This window comes from Manacus vitellinus, unplaced genomic scaffold, assembly GCF_001715985.3.
Source record: "Manacus vitellinus isolate BGI_N305 unplaced genomic scaffold, ASM171598v3 scaffold_3_pilon, whole genome shotgun sequence".
NCBI classification, from domain to species: Eukaryota; Metazoa; Chordata; class Aves; order Passeriformes; family Pipridae; genus Manacus; species Manacus vitellinus.
In genome coordinates, this window is record NW_021940535.1 from 23,803,839 (window position 1) to 23,827,691 (window position 23,853).

Here is a 23,853-nt window from a genome sequence, read left to right on the forward strand (position 1 = left end):
CAGCCGGCGGCGCAAGCAGCCCCCGGCCGCCATTTCCTCGCCCTTCCTCGGTGCAGCGCCGATGCTTTGGTCCCCCGCCGTCCGGGTCCCCCCCCGCCAGCCCCGCCAGTGTCCCCCAGCGCACGGCGCCGTTACGGATTCGGGCTGAAGTCCTCCTCTTCCTCCCCCCTCTTGCCCCGCCGCCGGGATGCCGAAGCTAGCAAGGAGCCAAGCAGCGGTTTACAGCAGCTCTTCAAGGGGCCGGCCAGTTCGCCATCCGCTGGGGCTTCATCCCGCTGCGTGCTCTACCTCGGTCAGTGCCGGGCGGGCGGGGAGGCCCGCGCCCGGGGGCCGCGCGGGGGGCGCTCGGCGGCCAATGACCGGAGTGGGGCCGGAGCCAGGGCGGGCTGCTGGAGCTGAGTGGCTCCGCTCGCCGCTCTCCGCCCCCCGGCCCGTCCGGGCGCTGCCGCCGCCGGCGGGCGGCGGGGGCGAGGAAGGGCCCGACGGGGCAGACCCCGCTGCCCGGGCCCGCGGCCATGCCGCGCATGTGCAGAGGGGCAGGGCCGGGGTTGCCCTTGGCAGAGCTGCGGGGCAGCGAGGCTTCGTGTTGGGTGGTGGTTTTGTTGTGGGTTTCTTTTTTTAACTTTCCTTATAAAGAAGAAGAGTGTGGCCAGCGGGTCGAGGGAGGTGATCCTCTCCCTCTACTCGGCCCCAGTGAGGCCACATCTGGAGTTCTGGGCTCCTTAGTACAGGAAAGACAAGGACCTACTGGAGAGGGTCCAGCAGAGGGTTTACGAAAATGATGAGGAGTCTGGTCTCTCTTACGAGGAGAGGCTGCAGGAGCTGGGCCTGTTTAGTCTAGACAAGAGAAGACCGAGAGGGAATCTCATTAATGCATATAAATATCTCAAAGGGAGATGCCAAGAGACGGTGCCAAACTCCTTCCAGTGGTGCCCAGTGACAGGACAAGGAGCAATGGCCATAAACGAAAATGCAAGAAATTTCACCTCATCATGAGGGAGGAACTTTTGTACGTTGAGGGTGGCAGAGCACTGGAACAGGCTGTGCAGGGAGGTCATGGAGTCTCCTTCTCTGGAGACATTCAAAACCCACCTGAACACATTCCTGTGTAATGAGCGCTAGGTGACCCTACCTTGGCAGGGAGGTTGAACTAAATGATCACCAGAGATCTCTTCCAACCCTAACAGGTCTGTGATTCTGTAATAAAGAGTTTTCTGCTCCTTTTCCTCCCTGGAGGCTGTTTCTGATCTGTGTGTGTCCAGTGATGGGAGGGCCCCTCAGGGGAGCAGGCAGAGCAGGTACCCAAGCGGCCAAACAGCAGACGGAGCTGTGATTTAAGCTGTGTCAGTGACCAGCTGCTTCAGTAGGCGAGGCTGTGTTCCGTGCTCAGGGAGGAAAAATCTGTCAAGTGATGGGAGTGCTGATTTGTGGCACTGAGGGGGTTGCCAGCCCCTGGCTAAGGTTGAATTTCCAGCATAATGTACAGGTTACGGTCTCTCTCCCACCCAAAATAGGACTCCTGTTTCCAAATTGCAGTGGAACGTTCAGGGGACGCCTTGATGTCGTGCCTGGTGCCCAGGATGTATTTCACTTGCTCCTGTCATGGGACTGGGCAGGTGTCACTACCACATGGTAGTTCTCCTGCTGAGTTAGGGCTCTGTGCCATCAGCTGTCCTTATTAAAGAGCCTGACCCACTTAAGATAGGCAATGTGCCATAGGCCTGACACTTTTGTTCACTTCTTTTATTACAGGGCACCCCAGAAAGGCTGATCCCTGCAATTCATCTGGCTTACTTTCTGCCCAAACTCAGTTGGGCCTTTTGGGAAAAGTAGCTAAACCAGGCAGGCATCTCTGCATGGAGCACACAAACATGAAGGAGAGCCGGGAACTTAATTTATTTACAGTCAAATCTGATAGGTTGTTTTGCTTAATTGAGGGGAATGCAGTGTCCAGTTTGAAGGGCTTTAATTGTTCATAGATAACAATCAGGGAAAAGTTGGTCTCTTCAACTGTTGCAGAAGTGCTTTAACAAAAACTACAAGAAAGTCACTTCAAAAACTATGGAAAAAAACTAATTGGCATTATTAGGTTTAAACTTTAATTGCATTTCCATTTTTAGTTTATAATTTATTTAAATTTATAAGTATTGGGTGGGAATTTCAGCAGTGTTTTGTGACCTGATTTTGCTGTTGCTGAAGTTTTGTTTTGATTTTACTTTCAAGACAGTATCTGTGGACATGGGAAAGATGCTCTTTGTTCTGAGTGACATCAGAGGACATTAAATACTTAATACTTACTGTATAAACTTCAAGTTATATAAAGCCATCTTACTGTATTTACAGTTGTACTAGGCTGCCTAGTACAATTTTGCTATGTAGCAGTGAGAAACTCAAGTTGTAGTAGTTAGGGTTCATACCTCCAGAAAATAAGTGTGCCGTTCCATGTCTGCATTGCTGCCTTATAAATTTGCCTGCAGTAATGAAAGAACATTAAGTATAAGCAGATGGGAAGGGGATGTGTAGATGCTAGCTTTGCTTGCCATAGACATTTGGAGGTGGCATGCATTCGAAGCCTAAAGGATTGAAAGAACCTCTTCTATGCTGGGATTACCTTTGAATCTGGGAGGGAAGGTGTGACACAGTGGAAAGGCAAGAGGCTACACAGTAGTTAGTGTCGCTGATTGAAGGGCAGTTTTTTTATTGATCCCTGTGTAGAAGAAATACATGCTAAACTAAACGTAGGCAAGGAAGTGTTCAGCAAATCTGAGCTTTTAATTTCCTCTGAAAGGCTTTCTAGCTCAGGATGGGATGCTCCAGGGCTGTACAAGGGAGCCTGGTACGTGAATGTGCAATTATAGGTCATTGGGGGTTTTTTGTTGTATTTTTTTAAACTTGCTTTGAAGTGACTGCCCAGGTTTTAAGTTGATAAATTAGATCAGTGTAGTTTTGTTAAACCTGGTTTGCTTATTTAAAAATAATGGGGGTGGGGGGAAAGGAGCCAGAAACATTCACACACACACAGAGTGTGACTTGTAATACAACTTTATGAATTTTAAAGCTGTGTTGCTGGACAGTATGGCAACCAAACAACTTGTATCGGGGTATTTGATAGTCTCAAATCATGCAGGGTTGTCTTCAGAGAGCTTTTCCTGTGCCTGTGAAGTTAATGGAAGTTTTCCCATTAACCTTTGTGGCCTGTGTTTTGGGCAAGGTAACATAAATTATTTATTTTGTGTAAATAAGGAAAATAATATACTTTTCATAAATTATCCACTTCTAGATAGCCCATGTAGGAGGGATTGTGTTGAACAGTGCCTGAATTGTGTGATTCTCCTTCAAGATTTTTAATTTACAGTCCAGGGAGCAAATATACTTCATATATTAACCCTTAGTTGCTTCTCCAGCGTTTGTTTACTTTAGTCAGTTGGTATTTGAGTCATTAGCCTGGGGCAAACTCTTTGTAATTAACTTTCATTTTCCTGGATGTTAGTGGATTGACAAACATCTTGTTTGTTTGCAAGCTTTAGTACTATGTAGCTTTTCAAAAAAATGCCAGTCAAAGTAGAAGATTGGAGGTTTCATTGATTTAACATTTAGAATTGTGTCATCCTAAATTGAGTGAATTGTTACTGAAAAACTGCCTTTAAGTTCTGCATCAGATGTCATTGCAGAATGTTGCCTGTTAGGCCTCAAGGTGCTCGTTTATACCAGGTATAGGCATTTCTGTTGGTAGGGCCTTGGCTGCCTTCTGAACATCATCTAAAATCTGTGTGTGTAAAGCTGTGTCTTGCTCTTCAGGGTAGATAAATTCCTTGATCTCACAGGTAAGTACACTTGTGTTTATTTTCTCTGCTTTCTAACCCTGATAAGAATGTACAGTTTTTATTCATGTTAGTGCACAGCTTCATGAATCATCTATTAAGTAGTTTTTTCTTATTGCAATTTAATGGGCTGGAATAATTATATAGTGATTTAAGTAGGAGTTTGCACATACATATTTTTATATATATGTATGTAATGTATGTTTCACTTCAGGTTTTAAAAGAGGTGCAGATCCTGGAATGCCTGAGCCAACTATCTGGAGGTATGTATTGGTTCTGCATGTATTTACAAACCCAGTGCAGATAGTTACTGGTTTGTGTGTTGTCTCTGCACAACAGTTGTGAATATTGCGTTCATCCTTTGTTTTTAGTGTTGTGGTTCTTGTTTATTTAGAAATCCAAATGACAAGTCAGCAGAGCTCTACTTCTTGGGAGGGCCTTTCTCTTAATCTGACGTGGCTTTTAATATATGGAACTTCCTGTACCTTTTGAGTGGCAGCTGCCCTTCTGACAATCTGTTGTAGAGCTAGTTTGTGCAAGTTTCTGCACTGAGGAGTAACTTACCAGCTTTCTAGCACAAATTTAAAACACAACCTAATCTCCTTTGGCCTTTGCAAATGAGGTACTAGAGCTACATAAAAGCTGCATGAAATAAAGGCCTATATCCTTCAATATTAGTCACTGTTATGAAGCAAAGTGCATTTGTTCATGTTGCCTTTTTCTTGTGGGACTTTTTGTTAGTGCTACATGTCATGGCATTAGTAATGCTTACGTTCTAGTGGTATTTGAGTTTTATTGAAGGGCTTCTATGGATCAAACTGAGTAAAGTTATGAAGAAAGGGTGACTCTTCAATTTTTCTTGAAATACTTTTGATTACTATGCAGGACCAGGTATTCCTAAAACAAATCGGACTGTATTGTTTTCAAAATCACACATTAACTCTTCTAGCTTCGCATAGTTACAGTGAATGGAAATCCCATTTTTAGGATTCAGTGATTCAGTAGAAAGCATGGGGGAAAAAGTGTCAAGTTCATGTTTCAATTTCGGTAGAATCTTCAGTTGTCTTAAGAACTAAGTTGCTGCAGTTGTTTGCTTGCTGACAGTGTTTCTGTGTTTTTCTATGTTTAGCTTCGCTAGCAGTTTGAGACTTTTTATCTTGGTCCACTAAGTAAAATATGTATTTCATACCAGAATATATGTACATAGATATCAGAAGCAGATGTTTGGGCTAATCTGAAGCTTACAGACACTTATTTTCCCAAGCACATATTTGTGCTCTGTAGGCTTAAATTTTGAATTAATGGCATTATTTCATTATTTTGGAGCTTATCATTTATCCTGTACATTTATAGAGCTGTTCCTTCAGAATTGTGTTTTACAAATATCAATTTAAAGACAAGTACATGCTGCAAATCTGACTTTCATTTCCCTCCCCCCCTCCCCTTTCAGTCTACTTTGGGGATGAAGGATGTGGTGGTCCCGTTCTAGAACCAGCGGATGAACAGAGAGTGTCTGAAGATACGTACATTCCAGAGGATGAGGCCGACACTTAGACCAGCTGGCACAATCAGCTTGCTAATGGCATAGGTTGTACATATAACAAAATGGAGTTTATATGGACCTAACTTATTTGCGTTACAGTGTAATTAAATAAATACAATTCGAATGGATAAACGTTGTTTTTAAGTCTTTAAATAAGTATAAGTGTAGTAATTTCTTTATGACAGGAGGATAACCCATTGTGTGGGTTCTGTTTTGTTGGTTTTACTTTTCCAAAATATGGTGATATTCAAGCCCCATATTTATCTCTTTTATGATCATATTTTGGGTAAAGAGTCCTCTTTGTCCTCACAGTAACCAGAAAACTGAGCTAATGTTTTAAATACTTCGGTATTCTTCAAAGATTCCTTCCCCAAGTATTGGTAAGCCTCTGCGACTGGTTACTGTGCTGACCTGTTTAGGTTTTTTCCCTCCTCAGATATTTTGTTTTACTAGCACAGTCAGATAGTAAGTATACTTTTCTGCCAAATTCACCTTTAAATACTATGTATGTTTCCTGGGATTTAGGATGGAGGGGAAGGATACAACAGGAGTGCTCTGTGTGCGCACGTATATGGTGCTCTTACTTTAAGAGGAAGTTATTAATATATAACTGAAGGAAGAAAGCAAGTACACTAACAAGGTATATGCTTCATTTTTATGCTGAAGTCTTGTTCTTTGGACCACTGTTGGTCCAAAGTGGTTGGTTTTCTCCCTTTTTTAGTTGGTTTTCTCCCTTTTTAACACCGAAGTTCAAGCACTAAAATGGTGACCATATGGTTTCTGTTAAATAAAAGCTGTGTAGTTGGGTAGTTTGCTCTCTCCCCTCCAGAACTTTGCAGGCTAATTTGTATCTCTACAGTGATTTTTGAAAAAAATGTTTATTGGCCCCAAATTATGATTGCAATGAAGGTAACCTACATTTTGGCTTGGCTTTTTTTTTGTTTTAATCCTCATAGGTTTTCAGATAATTTTTACAATAATTAAATGTTTAAGGAATAGGGATTCCTCAGTTTTTAATCTGCCATGAAAATCCATGGTAAACTGTTACTGTGTTTAAAGGCAGACATGACTGGAAAAAAATGAGAAATGAGCCAAGAGAAAAAAATTAAATTGAAAGACAAGAATTGGGAAGGAAAAAAGTAGAAACATTTATGAGGGTTAATGCAAACCACCATGTTCCTTAAAATTCCATTAATCATGATAATTTAATCAAATATTATGAAATAGAGGAATAGCTAATGATAATAGTCTGCTGACAGGGGAATAGAGCAAGGACTGAATGCAGAACATTTTCTTGTGAGTATATCCTTTTGCTATTTCAGCTTTCCTAGTGCTTTTCTGATGGTAACTTGAGATTAATGTAACCACTCATATATCTTAAATTATGAAAGGAATTCAAATTCTGATCCTTTTTCTTGACCGATCCTAATTACAACAGTAATGAAATAATCTGTTGGTACTTGATAGTGGCTTTAATCATGATCAGGAACATTTTTCTTCTCTTGAATCTGGTGTAACAACCTGAGATATTCAATACTAATACTGTTCAGTTCAGCGTGAAGTAACTCAGATTTCTCCATTAGATTTTGCGTTTCACAAGGGTGTACAATAATACCCAAACACCCGCAGTGGTGTATTTCATGTCTTCTCTTCTGTGTCAGCCATTTTGGGGATGTGGTTTGTGGGTCTTAACCGCCACATGGTTGCTCTGGATGCTTTCCAAGAATGATAGTATTTGGCAAGAGGAAGCGAAGCAGGGAAGTGTCCTTACCTCTTTCATTAAAAGTTTTACAAAAGCACAGATATGTCAGGCATAGGCCAGATTCTGTGACCTCCCCATCCCGAATTTTTTTTTTAAAAAATAGTTGCAGTTCAGTTTTTTTGAGACTTGGAATGATTGGATTAGTGTTGCTTATGTGGTTCTTGCTTTAAGCACATTGGATAGCAAACTTCTGGTAATTCGCTGCTACGCAAGTATCTTTCAGGAAAGTCATTAGCGTAGAACCCTTGGGTTTTCAAATTGAGCGGAAAAAAAGTCTTTCGTGCCACCTTCAAGCCAAGTTAAATGGAATGCCAATATGTAGTATTTTTCATTTACACATCCAGATTTTGATTCCATATAGTGTACTTTCTGTAATTAAAAGGTGAGTGAAACTCCTTAAATAAACACTCATTTTTTTCCTGGGGAAAAAAAAAAGTAGTATTAATCGTAAATCTTGGTAATTAATTGTAAGGTAGCAAAACTGTTTATGCTTAAAAATGTTCGCTACCAAAGATTTCTTCATTTTTAATGTTTTGAAGTTACTTTGCCGGTTTTGTCATTTTCACAGAATTTGGATTATAAGGGCAGATTAGTGTTCTGTGAAGCTGTACATTAAATAGATTCCTATGAAGAATCTTAATTCCCTATGATAAGTTCAGCAAATATGCTAGTTTTAGCAAGACTGGGGAGTTTCGGTGGTCCTAGGGAGAAGAGGGCAGGTGTCTGGAGTGAAAGGGAAGGACATTCATGTTTTTCAAGGCTGCGGACTGGGGACTTAGGTGTTATTTGTTCCAAGTGTCTTAATCTATGATTTTTGCCTTTCCGTCTTTGTCCCAGTAAAACTTGAGAAAATTTTGTTTTGCTGTCAGATGGGAGACACTTAGAAAAGAACAAATATGATCTCCCCTGCTTCGCTGTATCAGTCTCTGTGAGTGAATCAGTGGATTCCACAGCCAAATACGGACTCTTTTCTGTGGCGGGGTTTGTGATGCAGTCCTATAAGACCACATTGAACTCAGCGTTGGAATAAACTCAGTGAGTGTAGTTTACTGAAACTTGAGCTCTGACTTCCACAGCTGAGCTCAAGGCTGCAGTTGAGATGTGTGAAATAAAATCATTGATGCCTTGCTGTGTTTTGTGGAGATTGTACTAACTTTGGGGTGTCCAGTTGATCTTACCTGGAGATAGGGATTGGTCGGCTTAGCACCCTGTGGCTTCAAAGTGGAAGTGGAGCATGCTTGTGGTTGTCTTAGTGTCAGGGAAATACTGAAAGTGAGAGGCTGTCTCTGGAGCCTGTTGTACCTGGTGACAAACAATTGCACAAGCGACCAGAGGAATGTCTCCATCTGGACCAGTCTTAGGAAGATCAAAGGTTACTCTGCTCAGTGTCCTGCTTGCCATAAGTGAAGGCATCTTGAGGATTTTAATGCAAGAAGAATGCCCCATTCTCTGTCTAAAGTGACCTGCAGTCCTGTGCCCGTGGTCCTTTTACATCTTGTCAGAAGGTGCTGCTCTGTCTCTTGGCCTCCTCCTAGGAAAGACACAAAGGTAGCAGTGGCTTTTGTTTAGTCTCCAAGGTGTCTGTGAACAAAGGATTGTTCTTAACTCAGGACTGAAGGAATGGGATGTTTCTCCTCCAGCCAATCTGTGAGTGAAAAACCAGCAAAGTCCCAGGAGCTTATGGTGGGCAAGGAACAATACAGTATCCTGGCAGCTGAATAGCTTGTTCGCTGGCACGCTGACTGCAAGAGCTGCTGGTGGTTTTACCATTCAGGAACAATTTCTGTATTTTTTATCATTCCTGTATTTTCTTAAAACTGCCTCTCCCATTACTGTATTGAGATGAAGTCAGAAGATCAGATACAACCTGGTACTGTTTGGTAATCATGGTGGGCAGAGACTCTCCAGCGCTCAGTGGTGACAGGCCCTTTAGAAAAGCATCTCCTGCAAGCTCAGCTCTGAGGAGTGGCCCTGGGGTGTGGGCATAGCAAGCAATGCAAAGGGGGATAAAGACAGGCTAAGAGACAAGGAGGAAGGAAGGCAGGGAGAGAATTAGGGCCCTGAAAAGAGAATAAAGACAAGGAGGTCAGTCAGAACAACAACAAAGGGTTTTAAACATGGACAAGACTTTTAAAGGTGGTGAAGTGAGAAGTGAGAAAAAAGCATGCACATCAGAGGAACCACAGAGCCCTGTGGGGCTTCTGTGATACTTGGTGTGCAATCCTGAGGGAGTCTTGAGTTTGGTGGTTTTCTTGGTCTTGGTGTTTGGTCCGTGGATCTCCTGGTAGTAGGCTGTGAAAAAACAGTCAGTGTAGTGTCATCACTAAACAAAGGAGAACAAAAATATCTGGATTTCAGTATAAATTTGTTCTTAATAAGTTAATCTACAAAGGAACCTACATGTTTGCTCTAACAACTCTTCAAGGATGGCCAGCTGTGAGGCAAAGTTAAGGTGATAGGAAATTTGGAATAGGTATTTCCTTCTGATACAAATTCCTGGTGTAGATGCGGCTGGTACAACAACTGTGCTGTTATCTCATCAGTTATAAAACAGAGGCTATCTCCTTTTTTTTGTTAATTAATTCATGAGCAAAACTCCTATTAGTTTAAACTGTAGCTTTTAAACACATAAACACTGCAGACCAAAGCAATGTTCAGAGTTTTGTCACAACAGGCCCCAGTGTTGGCAACATGTAAAACCCGTCCTTTGCTGCTTTGTACGACTGTCTTCCAAAATGGCTGTGGGTGACAAAATGCTGCTTAAGATCTAGTCTTGCATTGTGTTGTAAGTGAAACAGAGATCTATCATGTTGGCTTTATATATAAAGCATATACCCTGGATATTTTTGAACTATTTTGTTACAGGCTTGGAATTTAAGCTATGATGATACTAATGATATTTGGAAATTAAAGCTCATTACATCAGTTTTCACCACAGGAATAGAGATCACATCCTGTTAAATGTCATATGACTAATCTAATTTTTGCAAATAACCACTTAATTACAATTTCTAAATACTTTTCCATGATGGCCTGTGATGCAATAGCCATGTCTTGGTTAAGCTTGTGGGTTACATGCATTGTTTCCTGGTTATGCTTATATTAATTCAGGATTAGAGAATGGGTGAGATGGAGGGAATCCTTATCTGCTAAGTGCAAAAGGGTATTTTCTAAAAGGGTATCTGTTAAGTGGAAAAGGATATTTTGGCAAGGCAAATCAAATCTCACTCTTCTGATTCTGAAAATAAATGTTTAATATTTTTAAAAATGGATTTTCTCATGAAAGACTGAATCTTCTTAAATTCTGGTCACTGAATAGAAATTCAGATTGCAAAATTTCTGTAGTGTGTTTTCTGATGACTGCCAAGGTCAGTCTTGAAAATATGCCAAGATTTGGTTAAATATGTTTAGATTGCAGGAATTAGTTGGTTTTGCTAGGAGTTCGGGGAGAAAATGGTACTCCAGTGTTGAAGCCTGCAGAGGTTGCATTTCTGGGGAGCAAGGGGGTGGGTTTTGGTTTTCCTCTTATCAAAGAGAAAGAAATTGTTATCTAATCATTTGACTTGAGAAGCAAGGGTTTACAGAAAGCTTCCCACCCAATATCACAAGCATGGTAAAAAAATTGAAAAATGATACTTCAGAGACTATAATTGGAAAAAAAAAGTATTTTTGTATTACAGATGACTTTAATATTAGGTTGCATTCTGTCTTTTTAATTTTCGTTGTGATTGTTGTTTTGATTGTTTGGGGTTTTTTCCTCTCTTGTCTAGCATTCTACTGTTATGGCAGCATTGTTAACACTGTTTCTTAATACTGTGGGCTTTTTCTTGCATAGAGTGTATGCATACTTTTCAACATAGCTTCACCTTCTTCCTGCATTGGGATTTCAAAATCAGGATGAAGGGAGCTGCTCATCTGTTGAGCATTCCAGAATCTCAGTATGGGGTTACTGAGTAGGGATACAGTGGAAGGGGAAGGGCTAGCAGGGATCTGTAGGGCAAAGCTGGTCCTGTACAGCAGCAGCCAGAATGGTGCTTTGTGTGGTAATTTCCTATTTTTTTTTGTAATTATTAGCAGGTCTTTTTTTGTTTTGGTTGGTTTGGAGTTTTTTTGTCATCGTTTTGTTTTTTAGGGGTTTTTTTTGCCTTGCTCAGTGAGTTAGCTGTCAGTTAGGAGGAGCTCTCTTCTGTTGAAGTGTTGAGGTATTTCATTGTGGCTAAATGTAGTTAGGAATGCCCATTTTTACTCTTGTTCTGTTTTTTTACATGTTTACGCTGGTCTGCCAACTAAAATAAATGCCTATGTGTGTTTTTTTGATTGTTGACAAATACTTCCTACACAGCAAACTGGATAAAGGACGACTAGTTGGGTCATTTGAGAGGCCCCATAACATGCTCAACAATGTTTAGGTCTCCTCTGACTTCCATCTGAATTCCCCACTGCAAATCTTCCTGTGCCACAAGCACCGGTGAGCGTTGGTTTCAGCAAGCAGTGCTTATCCTGGCAGCAGTCCCTGAAGTTGGCACTGTGACAGCAGTGATGGCCAGCAAAGCAGCTGCTGCACTGAAGTGCTCTGAGAATTGCAGGTGGCTGTGGAGGAGCCACGTGTAAAATAATGTCAGCTCTGCAGCAGCACCAGCGATATCCTACACTCCAGGAAGGACTCAAAAGTTGACCTCCCCACCAAACAAGTGGTGATCTTTGCTCATCTTCTACATCCTCAAATGTGGCAGCATTTAGATCTTTATTACAGTTGCAGACCACCTGGAGTGGCTGCCAGCTGAAGAGGTGTGGGTGCTTGTCTATCAACTGCAAGGGATTTCAGTACCTCCATTCATAGATGCTTTCTGGCCTTTAAGGGGATGAGTGCAAGTTTGTTTCGCTCCAGTGTACATAAGTAACTAATGGTGATCTCAGGCAGCCACCTTCTACTGGGAGAGGTGAAACCAGGAAATGCCTTTCCTTTTGGTCAGTCTTTATTTTTTTTCCCCTTTCTGTTCTCACATAGTAATAAGGTCCGGTGTGGGATCCGCATTTGGGTCTCATAGCTGTTATTGTGATAATAAGGGCCGGAATGATCACTAACCAAATGGTCACCAAAAAAAAAAATCTCTTCTTAAAGGAAGCAGTGAAAAAGCCAAACCAGGCTTTCCTATGTTTTCTAGCACGTGCCAGGACGGCTAAAGCAGGATCTTGCGTGCTGTGAGAAAAATGGTTCACCACAAACATCTTTAAAGTGACCACCTTGAGGTCTCCTCATTCTTTCTCAAGATGTTGCACAACTTAAGATGACAGTTTTACCATATTGGGCAAAGCAGTGGTTTTGTTTGTTTAGAGCATCTGAAATGTGGGTTGTGAGTGAACTGGTCACTGTTTTGGCATCCCCAGTGGTGGAATGCATATGTGGACAATCAGATCGCTCAGAGGAAGAGGAGAATTTACTGGCATCCTTATCCACATTCCAGGGCATGCCTTTCATCTCCTCATCTTCACTGCTGTGCTGGAAGAAAAAGAGAGGGAGTAATTAATATTCTATGAATTTTAGAGACAAAGCTCGAGTGACTTTTGCTGCCTGCATCCATTGTGAGGCCTGTGAATTCCTCAAAGTTTGGGTATACCTGGTACTTGCACAGCTCCAGTGCTGCAGGTGATGCAGCTAAGGAAAGTTTCAGCAGTTTGATACTCAGGCTTAGGTCTTGTTTTGTTTTGTTTTTTTTTCTATACAGTATTCAAGAATATGCATTCGTGGTTTGTGGCCTGTCCATCCTAGTGGAATATAAAAGACAGATGCATTGTATCATCCATGGTCATTGACATCTCAGCAGCAATATGTTGATTTATAGCACCTAAGGAAAGAACCTAAGATTTTTTTTCTGCTTCTTGAGAGAGGAGGGAGAAATGTTTAATCAAACTTGGAAAATTCCCTTGGATGACAGCAATAAAACTAGTCAAAAGATAGTATTCATGTCAAAGTGGTTAATGTGGTTGTCTCACCATTTTATTTATTTAAAAGAGATTGTTAAACTTGTAAGAAGATCCAAACAGTTACAGTTTTATGGAGTTTTCCTTATTAAATATAGGGGACTTATTGTTCATTTGTTTCTCAGGAGCAATGGTAGTTTATTGTGTACACTGTTAAGTTCCATGTTCACTACTTCTGGTTCCTTTATATCCAATTTTATGAATTATATGTTGACCAAGTTGTCTGTGTATGTGTGTACATACATGCTATGTAGATAACTGAACTCATTATACAGATAAATTCTTGAAAGTGGTTATTCTGATAATTGCAGGCATTAAAAACTTGAATAGATTAGAGTGCCTTAGTCCTATTTAAAGTTCACACGGGTTATACAGGCCTTTTTTTAAAATCAGCTTTTATTTGTTTTAAAAATATAAATAAGTCATAAATAGCATCTTTCAAATAGTTTAAAAACATAAGGTATACAACAATTTTTCTGGGTTCTGAAAATATTTTTTTGTTGAGTACATATTAAATAAGTTGCTATTCTGAATAGTACCATTAGAAAATTGCTTAAATTATTTCTAAATATTGAAAATATAAATAAGAAACATTAGAAATTAATAAATATTTTAAATATAATAAATAACTTCCTAGAAGGAAATAAGAATGTATATAAATGCAAACCATTGTTACTATTTCTGGTTCTTAAAACAGAACAACACTCTTGTCTGCCACATGACAGATGTGTAACAAAGGATTGTGCCTGAACTAAAACATTTAGGCACTGAAACTCCTGGTATTTTTCAAATAGCGCACAGCCCTCACTGTTTTCTCCATAAATGAAGTAAAGTCTCGGAGGATGAGGTGGGTGGTGATTTTCTCTATCCAGGTCTTACTGGACTTCAGCTTTGTGCGGAGGGATTCCTGGGTAGCTGCATCTGGGATGATCACTTCTTCGGGATTGATCACCTATGAAAAAAGACAATATTGGGGGGATCCTGGTTAAAACATTGTAATTGAGCTTGTTGGAGAGCATCAGTTTGTGTATTCCCAACCAGCTGCATATCCACGCTTTCTGTACTGCAGACAACAGCCCTCCCTGGGAGCTGTGCTTCTGTACAGCCATGCTTCTGTGGAGGGGTTTGAGCAGTGCTGATGCCTGCTACGATTCCTGTGTAAGAATCTCTGATCTATACTGTTTGCTCTGGTTTGAATGCAACGTCTGGCACTGTGGTCCAACACTGCACTGAGCAGATCAATGCACCTCTCCTGCTGTCTGTTAGTCTTGTGGGGAGGTGGGAAGGCCCTGATCGTGGTTTGCTCTAACCTGTACTGGCTGCTCCATCCTGAGTTACATAAGCTGACATTGGGAGTAAAAACTCTCATGTTTTGTAGTAGATTAACAGTTTCCAAAGATGTCAAATTTGTTTAGTTGCTTAATTCTTACTTTCCAGGCATTTAGTCACAGAGGAGACTGAGTGCCGCCAACTTTCACTGATGTGTGGGAGCACAACTACAAGATGAGTGAAAGGAGTTATGTACTTTATTATTATGCAAGCCTCCTTCTGGAACATCTTTTTTTTTGTGAAATATGAAATATAAATATTCTTTCTGTCCAGACTACTTGGAAGTGGATTCTGATCACACCCCCTGTTACTGATATACCCAGCTCCTTGTTACACTCTGTAAAAGTTTGTGTCTGGATATCCAGACAGGTATTGTCCTGGTGAATCTATCTAACCACAAGTGACAGATTCTTGCCTTAAATAGCAGATTTTTCTCTCATAAAGAAAAATTTCCAACTTGAAGACTTTTTCTCAAAAATTCTGTAGTTTCTACAAGTACAGGTTTTGCTTTTGATCACTGTGTTTAATTCTGCCTGTTTGATTACATTGATTCTACTAATTTTCCAAAAAAACCCCCCTAATTTCCCACAGTTATGAAACAAACTTTCTGCAAACTAATATATCAAGTTGGAAGCCAGTAGTCAGTTGCTGTCTTATGATGGGGCTATTATTCTCAGCTAGCACTCTGTGAAAAAAGCAGTTCAGCTTCCTTTCACTTTAAAGAATGATGGGCATAAATCAATATGTTAGGAAAGGTATGGCAAACAAACAGTGGACTTTTCACACACCAAAACTCATCTTGAAGGAAATAATACCCTGAGACTTTTGCAGTCCTTACATGGATGATTTTTACTTGGGCAAATAGATCCCCCAATGACTAAGGAAATATTTATGTTAAGGATTTTTAATGTGAGCAAGAACTGCAGGAAATAAGTGAATTTTTGAAGTGTGATCTGTCAGAGCTCTCTAAAACATGGAAAATGTCTGTCAGAAATAAGTAGCATTTAGTTTACCAAATCAAAATAGCATTTGTCAAGAAAGGGGTTTTTTTCCATGATCATTACAAGCAAAATATGTGCTTTTTAATAGGCAGCTATCTTCCTTGATTTTTAAGCTACTGATAGATATTTCAATATACCATACAGCTTGGCTTAAAAGTTTGTTTTGGAGAGTTTTAAAGATCAATACTGTTGTAAAAATGTATTTGCCTTTTTTTTTAAATGCATTTAATTGGTTTGGAAATTAGAAATTCAATAGAAAGTAGGAAGAAGAGTTGTTCTTTAAGAAAAGAAACCAAAACTTTGTAAAACCTCTAAATTAGTCATGAGTATAAGATCTGAGCATAAGGAACTGTCACCTGTTGTTTCATTGGGAAATGTTCAGCTTCACACAGCATCCTCTATCTCTGACTGCACATCAGTATTAAGCCATAACAGTTATCAGAGTGAATTTAAAACCAACTCACCATTTGTCTTATGGTATGTGCCAGGTGCTCTGTACTATAGCATAGCGATTCAAGGTTTTGGTTTTCACTAATAAAAGTTTCTTGCACGTATTTGAGGTATGTCTGAAATGTATAAAGCCCACTGGAGATTTTTTTCAAGCATTTATCCTGAAATGAGAGAAAGGTGAGAAAGTCACTTACAGCTCAAAATGCCTTGATCGCAATGCTTTGTGCAGGTTAGCAGATGATGCTTATACAGTGTGGAGGTCTGGCTAAAGTCAGCTGGAACCGGCACAAATCTTTAGGTCAACTTCCACAGGTTTTTTTAGCAGGCAAAAGTTGCCCCAGGCACGTAGGGTTAGACCAGAAAGGAGTTCCTTGCCTCATCGAAGCCGGCATGCAGACACCCGTCTTCCTCCGTCACTCTGGGGAGGTTGAGGTTGTTCTGGAGGAGCATTTCCACGCTGTTCTCGCAGACGGTGAACTTCTCGCACATCTGGGGAGAGACACCAAGAAGTTTCGGTCGCACCTTGGCCGGAGGCAGCCCCTCCCGGGCCGGGTGTGTGCGGAGTGCGAGCCCGCGGGCCGCCCGTACCCACCTTCGCATGCAGCTGAGCCGCCCGGTCGCGCAGCAGCTGCGCCAAGCCGCAGGCTGTGGGGCAGCGCCGCCGCCGCCGCCGCTCCTCCGGCTCGGCCTCCCGAGGAGTCCTGCGGCCCGGGCAGCGGGACGGTGGCGGCCCGCGGCAGCAGCAGCAGCAGCGGCAGCAGCAGGATCGGCAGCGCGGGCTGGCGGCGGCCGGAGCGGGCACGGGCACAGCCACAGCTCGGGGCGAACTTCATCGTGCGGCTTCTCGGCTCCGGCCCCGGCCCCTTCTCGTCGGCGAGGCTGGCGGGTTGAATGAGCTCCGGGCATCCCTGAACGTGTATTTATCGAGGGGGCTTCGAGATTATTCATGGCCTGGGAAAATCCGGCATGAGAACACGGAGGGGGGGGGTGTGTGCTTGAAGGAGCGTGCCGGCTTGACACTGTTGGAGAGCGGGATTGTGAAACGGGGCCGGTGGGAACATGAAGTAATCCTGCTCCGTAATTCTTTGACGGCTGGGCTGCCCCCTGCACACGCCGCCGGCTCACCTGACCCCGCGGGGTCTCGGCCGGGGCCAGAGCTGGAGCCCCCTGCCAGCTCCAGCCGCACAGAAAGGCTTGGAAATCACCTACCTATTTTACATGCGTACACTATATATGCCATATACTTTCTGGTAGTTCAATATTTTAAAATTTATATTTTGATATTTTATGTTTGTTTAAAATATATGGTTTAATGTTTTATGAATTTTGTATGATGTATATTTATCTCTGTATTTCGGCTATTTTTATTGTGTATATATATATATATATGTGTGTGTGTGTGAAACTAAATACCCCTGTTTAGGTGCAGGGTGTGTACAAGTTGTAAGTTGCCTCTTCCCCTACATATGGGTAGATTAAATATGGGTGAACTACATATGGGTAGATTAAATACATCACATTCATACACTTTAAGTGGACCAAAACCAGCTCCCACAGCTCCAGCAGGAGGGTGGCTGCAGGAAATGCCATGAAGTTCCCTGTTATCTGCTACCTTATCTTTTTCTGCCTACCTGGTCAGTGTTGCAGGAATTTTAACCTTTCAGAGGGACTCTTCACCCAGGGCAAGTGTGCTTGTTTAGATCAATCTTGTAGAATGCAGACTGAGTCAAACTGGGCAAGGCATGCTGACATTGAACTTCTGGAATGTCTCGAACTGATTTTGGCCAAACTGACTTTTTTTTTTTTTATATGAAATCAGTTCTGTTTTCTCACATAACGAAGACCAGAGTGAGACCTGATTCTCCTTTGGGAAGTGCTAACAGGCAGGTGCAGAGTGAGGAGAACAGAACATGGGGCATAAGAGAGGTGATAGACAATACAGTGACTGAACTTGGGTGTCCTCATTTGGATTCTCCCTTTTAGAAAAAACCCAGATACTTCTAATTAATTTTCAGCTTGAATTCACATTCAACTTGGATAGAGAGCCTCAGGAAAGAAGCAGGGTACTACTATTTTTTATTTAAAGTCTCGTTCTGCCAGTAACAGAAAGGGAGCTGCAGTAATTTTGCCCAGTTGAGAGATATTAGAGCTGGAACACAAGTGTAAGAGAGCAGTTTTCAACTGAAGCAATCCGTCTCTGCCGAGGTCCCTGAGCACAGCAGAGGGGATATTGCCAGAACAGTATCTGCTGTAATGTTAGCTCTCCCTTACTAAGTCTGTGGAGTTAGGCATAGAAGAAAGCATACTGCTAATGGTACATTTCACTAGTATCAATTAAAAGATCCTATTGCAATGGTACAAAAGGATTAAAACAGCCAGAACAGATGAGCTCAGTGCCTGGTATTTGCCTTCTGATGACCATCAGAGGCAGGTACAGCAGGGAAGGAACTCCTGCCTACCTCTTTTTCCATTTGCCATAGCATATGGATCTATGTGTCTCAGAGAGGGATTTCCTTCCACTGCCAGGCGACTCATAGGCTGTTCCCTGCAGACAGTCAAACTTTTCCTTTACCTAACCAAAGTGAAAATACTGCTCTTAAAATGACCAAAACTTGGTAGAAGGTTGTGTTTCCTTCAGAAATTTTTTTCAGCAGGCATTCTGTAATTGAGTCTTGTCTGTAGCTCTGTAAGTTTTAATTTTGTAACCTGATTTTATGGGTTGTCATTTTCTTACTATATCATGAAAGTATCTATTCCTTAGCAATATTCAGAGAACCTTTTTGTGATGATCACTGTTATACAGTCTTGATGATGTGTGTAGTTACATTTTAAGAGTGAAATAAAAGCAAGTTTCAACTGTTGTTCCTCACATAAAAGTCTCTAAGCCTTCAGTTATTATTTTCTCATTTTGGGGTTTTGTTTACTTTTTTATATGAATGTCCATGTGACTTTTCAGAAGTACAAAGTATACTTACATGCTCCAGTGGAAGTTGCTCATTAATGCCTTAGAAACTCCATTTGATAATCTAGGACAAAGCATAGCATTCAAGGGAAGAAGGAACTGGAATTTACACAACAGCATTAAAATACTTCTTCTATTGCTGGGGACAGTTTCTTATGGAAAATCACTTATTTAATTGGTACTGTACATAATAGAAATACTTTGCACTGATCTATCTATAATAATGGTTAAAGTTTGTGGAGTGCTTAAAGGAGGTCAATTAATCCACAGTGTACTACACTGAGTTACACTGATTTATCAGTAGTCACGTTGTTCAAAATGTATTAAGCCCTGAACAAACAGCACTTGCTCATGAGTTAGATACAGGTCAGAAGATCTGCCTGGTATTTGAAATGCATGAGTAGTATTGCTGAGACTCTAAGTTGTAGTTTCTAAATACCAAGGAATTTCTTTCCTGCATAACATCTCTGTAATGCTGCCGATTACTGTTCTTTTTATTTCTATTGCACTTCATTTCACTGTGCAGGTTATTTTTTTCCTTGGCATTTATAGTGTCAACCAGATGGCTGCATTCTGACATGTGAAACCTTCCTAAGGTGTGATTTCAGAAATTCTCAGTGTTTATCCAGCTTTTTCTTCTGTCTGAGAAATGAGAATTACTCCTGTAGGTTTCTGTAGGAGCAAAGGGTCCAGTTCTGAATGTTCTAAAAAATCTCTCCTCTCACACTTTCCACACATGAAATCGTTCCTGATTGCAGTCAAATGTGAGTTTATAGCCAGGGAGCCAATCCAGAATCATCCCATGTGTCAGTATCTTGTTTTCTAGGATCAGTGTGCAACTCACTGACCTGTTCTGGAACAGGTACTGTTTCTTCTAGAATTGCTCTGCCCGGGAGCAAGCCCATGCCACTTTTGCTCCTGATAACCTGGGAGAATTGTAGAGAGGAAGCTGTTTTCAGGAGAGATGGTTGACAACAGCATGGAAATGGTAGTGCCACTAAAGAATTCAACAAACTGCAGAGCTGTCACGGTCAAAGCTTGTCTCCCCTCTTCTGTCGGCTGTCAGGCACATGTCTGCAAGGAGCCCTACCGTGGGGCAAGGTAAAACACAGCAGCAGGAGACCTTGCTTGCTGAATGCTGTGAGTCAACTAAATGGCTACATAAATGACATTCCTAAATAGAAAAAAAAGGTATTTTAGTAAAGAGAATTACTAGGGTTACAGTATGTTCCACTTTGATTTGTGTGTTTGCTTTGATTTGTGTGTTTCTCTTTCTAATGATCTCCACTATGCTACAGTATTAAGACAAACCACTGATGCTTATTGGGGGATTATGACTTTAAATAGTACTGTTGATAGTAAGAGATGAAATACAAATGGAAATATGGTGTTCTTCTATGAAAGTGCTAGATTTTGTGTGGAAGAAAATGCCAATTGTCAGAAGACTGTTCAAGAGGGATCATGACAGTGACTGAGCAAATAACTTCCAAATGTCTTGAATGAGGTTGGAAAGCTGATGTCCCCTGACATATTTTTGGTTGAATTCCTCAAAGCTTAAAATGAGGGAACTTGAGTTCCTACAGATCTTGTAAAGAATGTCAGAGTTCTTTGTAGTGTTAAACCAAGCTGCCCTGTGCTGTATTTGAAGTGAACAGGTTGAACAGGTCAGTAATACCCTGTGTTCATGTTTCTCATAAGCAAACATTGCTTTGACAAGCTGCATGTCACTGAAGACCGATGGAGCACTTGACTAACAGCCTGTTGCTTTTGTGGCTTTGCAAGGTCTTTGGTTCTCTGTTGGTTGTTTGCCAGGGAACTGCAGAGCTCTTTGGGGATTTTTTGGTGGAAAACTGGGGATTGCTCATTTTTCTTTCCTTAAGGAAGACATGCATCATTTTTAAACAAGACTAGGTCTTATTACAATAAGACCTAATTTTCTTTCTTTGAGTACATCATATGCAAATACCATGGATTTCCTTGCCTTCAGCTAAATCAGAGGTCTAAAGGAAAAATGCTTGCTTACCTTTAAATTATGTCCTGGTTTTCAGCTTTATCTGCTTCATTTCAAGAAGAAGAATCATGCCATGGTCTTCTCTAGTCAACTTCCAGGCATGCAGGCGGGCAGTCCTAGGAGAAAGAGGTCCTAAGGATAACTGTTCTTGGGGAATATCTGAATGGTACAAGTCACTTTAAGTAGACACATCTTCAAGTCAAAATGATTTCAGGCATTTTAATGCTGGAATGGGAACATCGTGACACTTGACAGTGAAACTAGATTTGCACTAGGAGCACTTTGCTGTTGTGGCTGCACCAATAAATGGCATCAGGAAGCAATTCCACGAACTTTTCTTATGGAATGAAAGTAACTGTTGCTTTGTCTCTATCACAGTGCTGTGTGTGGTGTGGTGGGTACCTCTTCATAGGGCTACATCAGGCACCAGATCAGAGAACTGGATGAGTTAGGAATACCCCAATGGCCTTTGGTCTTTCACAAGCACACTTTCACAGTACCTGCATGCTGTTATCTGGCTTATTTGTGAGCATTACCCACTGTGGCAACACGCTGTTTTGACAAGGATCCCATTTGATGAGTATTGTGTTTTGAATTTTGTAGGGCTGTACTTCTAAAGAAAATCTCCTTCCCCTTTTAAAAATGAACTGAGTGTAAATTCCACTTGTGTTCAAGGAACCTTTTTGTTCCCTTTGAGCTCTCTAAGCATAAAAGATGAAAATTCAAAGAAATTGTATGACGAAGCAGAAAAGTGAGGGGAAGTCACGGGGGAAGATGAAGAAGCTGAAAAGAGAACACAGTGAGGAGCCTGAGTGTATGGGAGGTACTGAATGGTGTAAGTATTTATCTTTATTGTTTGCCATTTTTAACATAGTACATTAGACGTAGATTGTGTTTTACAAAGCATTCAAAAGGCAAGTTCTCCCTCCAAGGAGCTTGCTCAATGCAAAAGGAAACTGAAGGGGTGCCAATGTTTATCCATAATCACACTCATGAAAGCATACCAAGTCTAGTTCAGCTTAGTAAATAGAGGATCTATTCAACTCTTATATAACAGTTCATATGTTGCTCAATGAGATATCTGTATATCTAAATGTGTTTACACTTGTTCATGACCAATGTTTTTGTGCCCATAATCTCATTACCAGACTTGTCTTGCTTGGTTTGACATGTAGCCGTGCATCCTCATTTCTTTTACTGGTGATTGCCTTTCTGTGACATTGTAAATTACCTACACATAACCCAAGTCACTTAATGAAATTTTTGTGTTTTTTCCTCGATAGCAGCAGTTTCTCTCTGCATTGAGAACAGAAGTTGGGTGGTATCAGCAGTTATTTTTACCAGTGTATGCATAATGATGCAAGAGAGAGTATTTCTCATCCTTCGGGGAGTTTTATTTCTACCTCAGAGCTTAGAATAGGGAAATAATGCTGAGTGTGGGTATTTGTAACTTATATCCTGTCTAAGTACAATGAGACATGTAGACTGTCCAGCTGGAGGGCTATCTTTTACATAATCTATAACATGGTAGTACTGCTTAACAGGACCACTGACAAAGTAACTCCGCTATCAGAATCAAATGCAAGGCTCCAGTGCATTCCTTTTGGGAGATAACTTTTCAATAGTACTTTATATGTGTTGAAATTTTGTCTTAGCAGATGTGTAACTAGAAAACCAAAATGCGCTATGCTTGTGCAGTAAGTGTTGTGTGCTTTTATAAAAGTTTTCTAGGTCAAGGGTACAGTGGAGCTGCTGTGGAGTTTGCCACTTTAGTCATATATTTGGCCTTACAATCTTGTTGAGAAACCTGAATATCACTACTCAGTGCTGTACGCATTGGGGGTTTTGGGTCTTTCTTCCTTTCTGGGTGAGTTCCAGCAAATTCCTTTACTCTTCTAAACTGAATTCATGAGCGGGAACCTACTTACTATAGCTGGAGCTCTTTCTAATGACATGCCAGTGCACTATAACAGCATTAGTAGGTTATGCTCAATCTGTGATATTCACTCTTCCCACACTGATGTTATTGAAGCAAAAGTATCCTGGGGGCCAGGTTGGCTATAAAGACTTTGATCTCATCACCAGAGGATTTGTGTGGTCTAGGTCCAACTAGCTTTTTCCTTCGGATGGCCAATTAGGTGGTCTAATGCTTTTTGTTTAGATTGCTCAACCAGGATGTGGGAGATGTTAATCATATCCCTTCCCTATTTAAAGGGATTATGAACCCAGATTTACTCCTTTACAGGAAAGTCCCCCAACTCCAAAGTGTCTTGGCTAAGATGTTCTTCTATCCCTCCTCTTAAGGTGAACCTTTTTTGTCTCAAAGAGGAGATCAGGAGCCTGTGTGCCACCTTGGTAGGTTGACTGGGATTCCAGGGGAAGTTTGCTCAAATATGAAGTACGAGAAATTCGGACCTCAGGCAGAAATAGAAAGTGATTCCCAGGGAGCACTCTGACCTCAGAGCTGTTGAGTAAGCTTGGGCATGGGTAAAGGCTTCGCTTTCTCCATGGACTGCCTTTCGGAAGGAAGAGCTGGTCTGTATGGTGAAACCCAGGAGGATTGGATGTCAGACCCTCCCTGGCAAAGGATCCTGGCTGCCTGGCAGAGATGCCTGCTTCCTGAGAGGGAAAAGCTCCTCTCCCTGGAGTTTCTTACAGGCTGGTGCAAGAGCTCCTCATACAACTCACCAGCTCTCACACACCCCTTCCTTAGCAGTGGCTCTGCCCATGCCTGGGAGGGGAACACCACAGCTCTGCCTGCTCTGGTCAGGCGCTTCTCTCTGTAAAGTCCCCTGATATCGCTCATCCAAAATGCAGAATGTACTCCATTTCCTCTGCTGATGTTAAAAATACGTGTGAGACCAAAAGTTAAAAATAAAAACCAGAAGCAGTCAAGTTCAACTGCTTTGATACGAAACTAACCCCCAGCCCTTCCCTATGCCTGAAGCTACCTCTGACAATGGCAGTTTTGGTGTGGAGAAGGAACTTGTTG

At 41.5% G+C, this 23,853-nt stretch overlaps 2 protein-coding genes across 2 annotated transcripts; one reads left to right on the top strand and one right to left on the bottom strand.

Annotated features, from left to right (window-relative positions):
• The first annotated feature begins 156 nt into the window (after positions 1-156).
• LOC108640160 lies at positions 157-5,496 on the top strand. Its single transcript, XM_029961966.1, has 3 exons — positions 157-292; positions 4,036-4,084; positions 5,272-5,496. Exons 1-3 carry the CDS (start codon positions 188-190, stop codon positions 5,373-5,375), a joined length of 258 nt encoding a protein of 85 aa, XP_029817826.1. The 5' UTR covers positions 157-187; the 3' UTR covers positions 5,376-5,496.
• Positions 5,497-13,841: 8,345 nt separating this feature from the next.
• Positions 13,842-16,721, bottom strand: IL6 (interleukin 6). Its single transcript, XM_018075147.2, is given in 5 exon segments — positions 13,842-14,060; positions 15,903-16,049; positions 16,264-16,377; positions 16,481-16,577; positions 16,579-16,721. Coding segments are annotated over 5 exon segments (693 nt in total). The 3' UTR covers positions 13,842-13,868.
• Between the last annotated feature and the right edge of the window lie 7,132 nt (positions 16,722-23,853).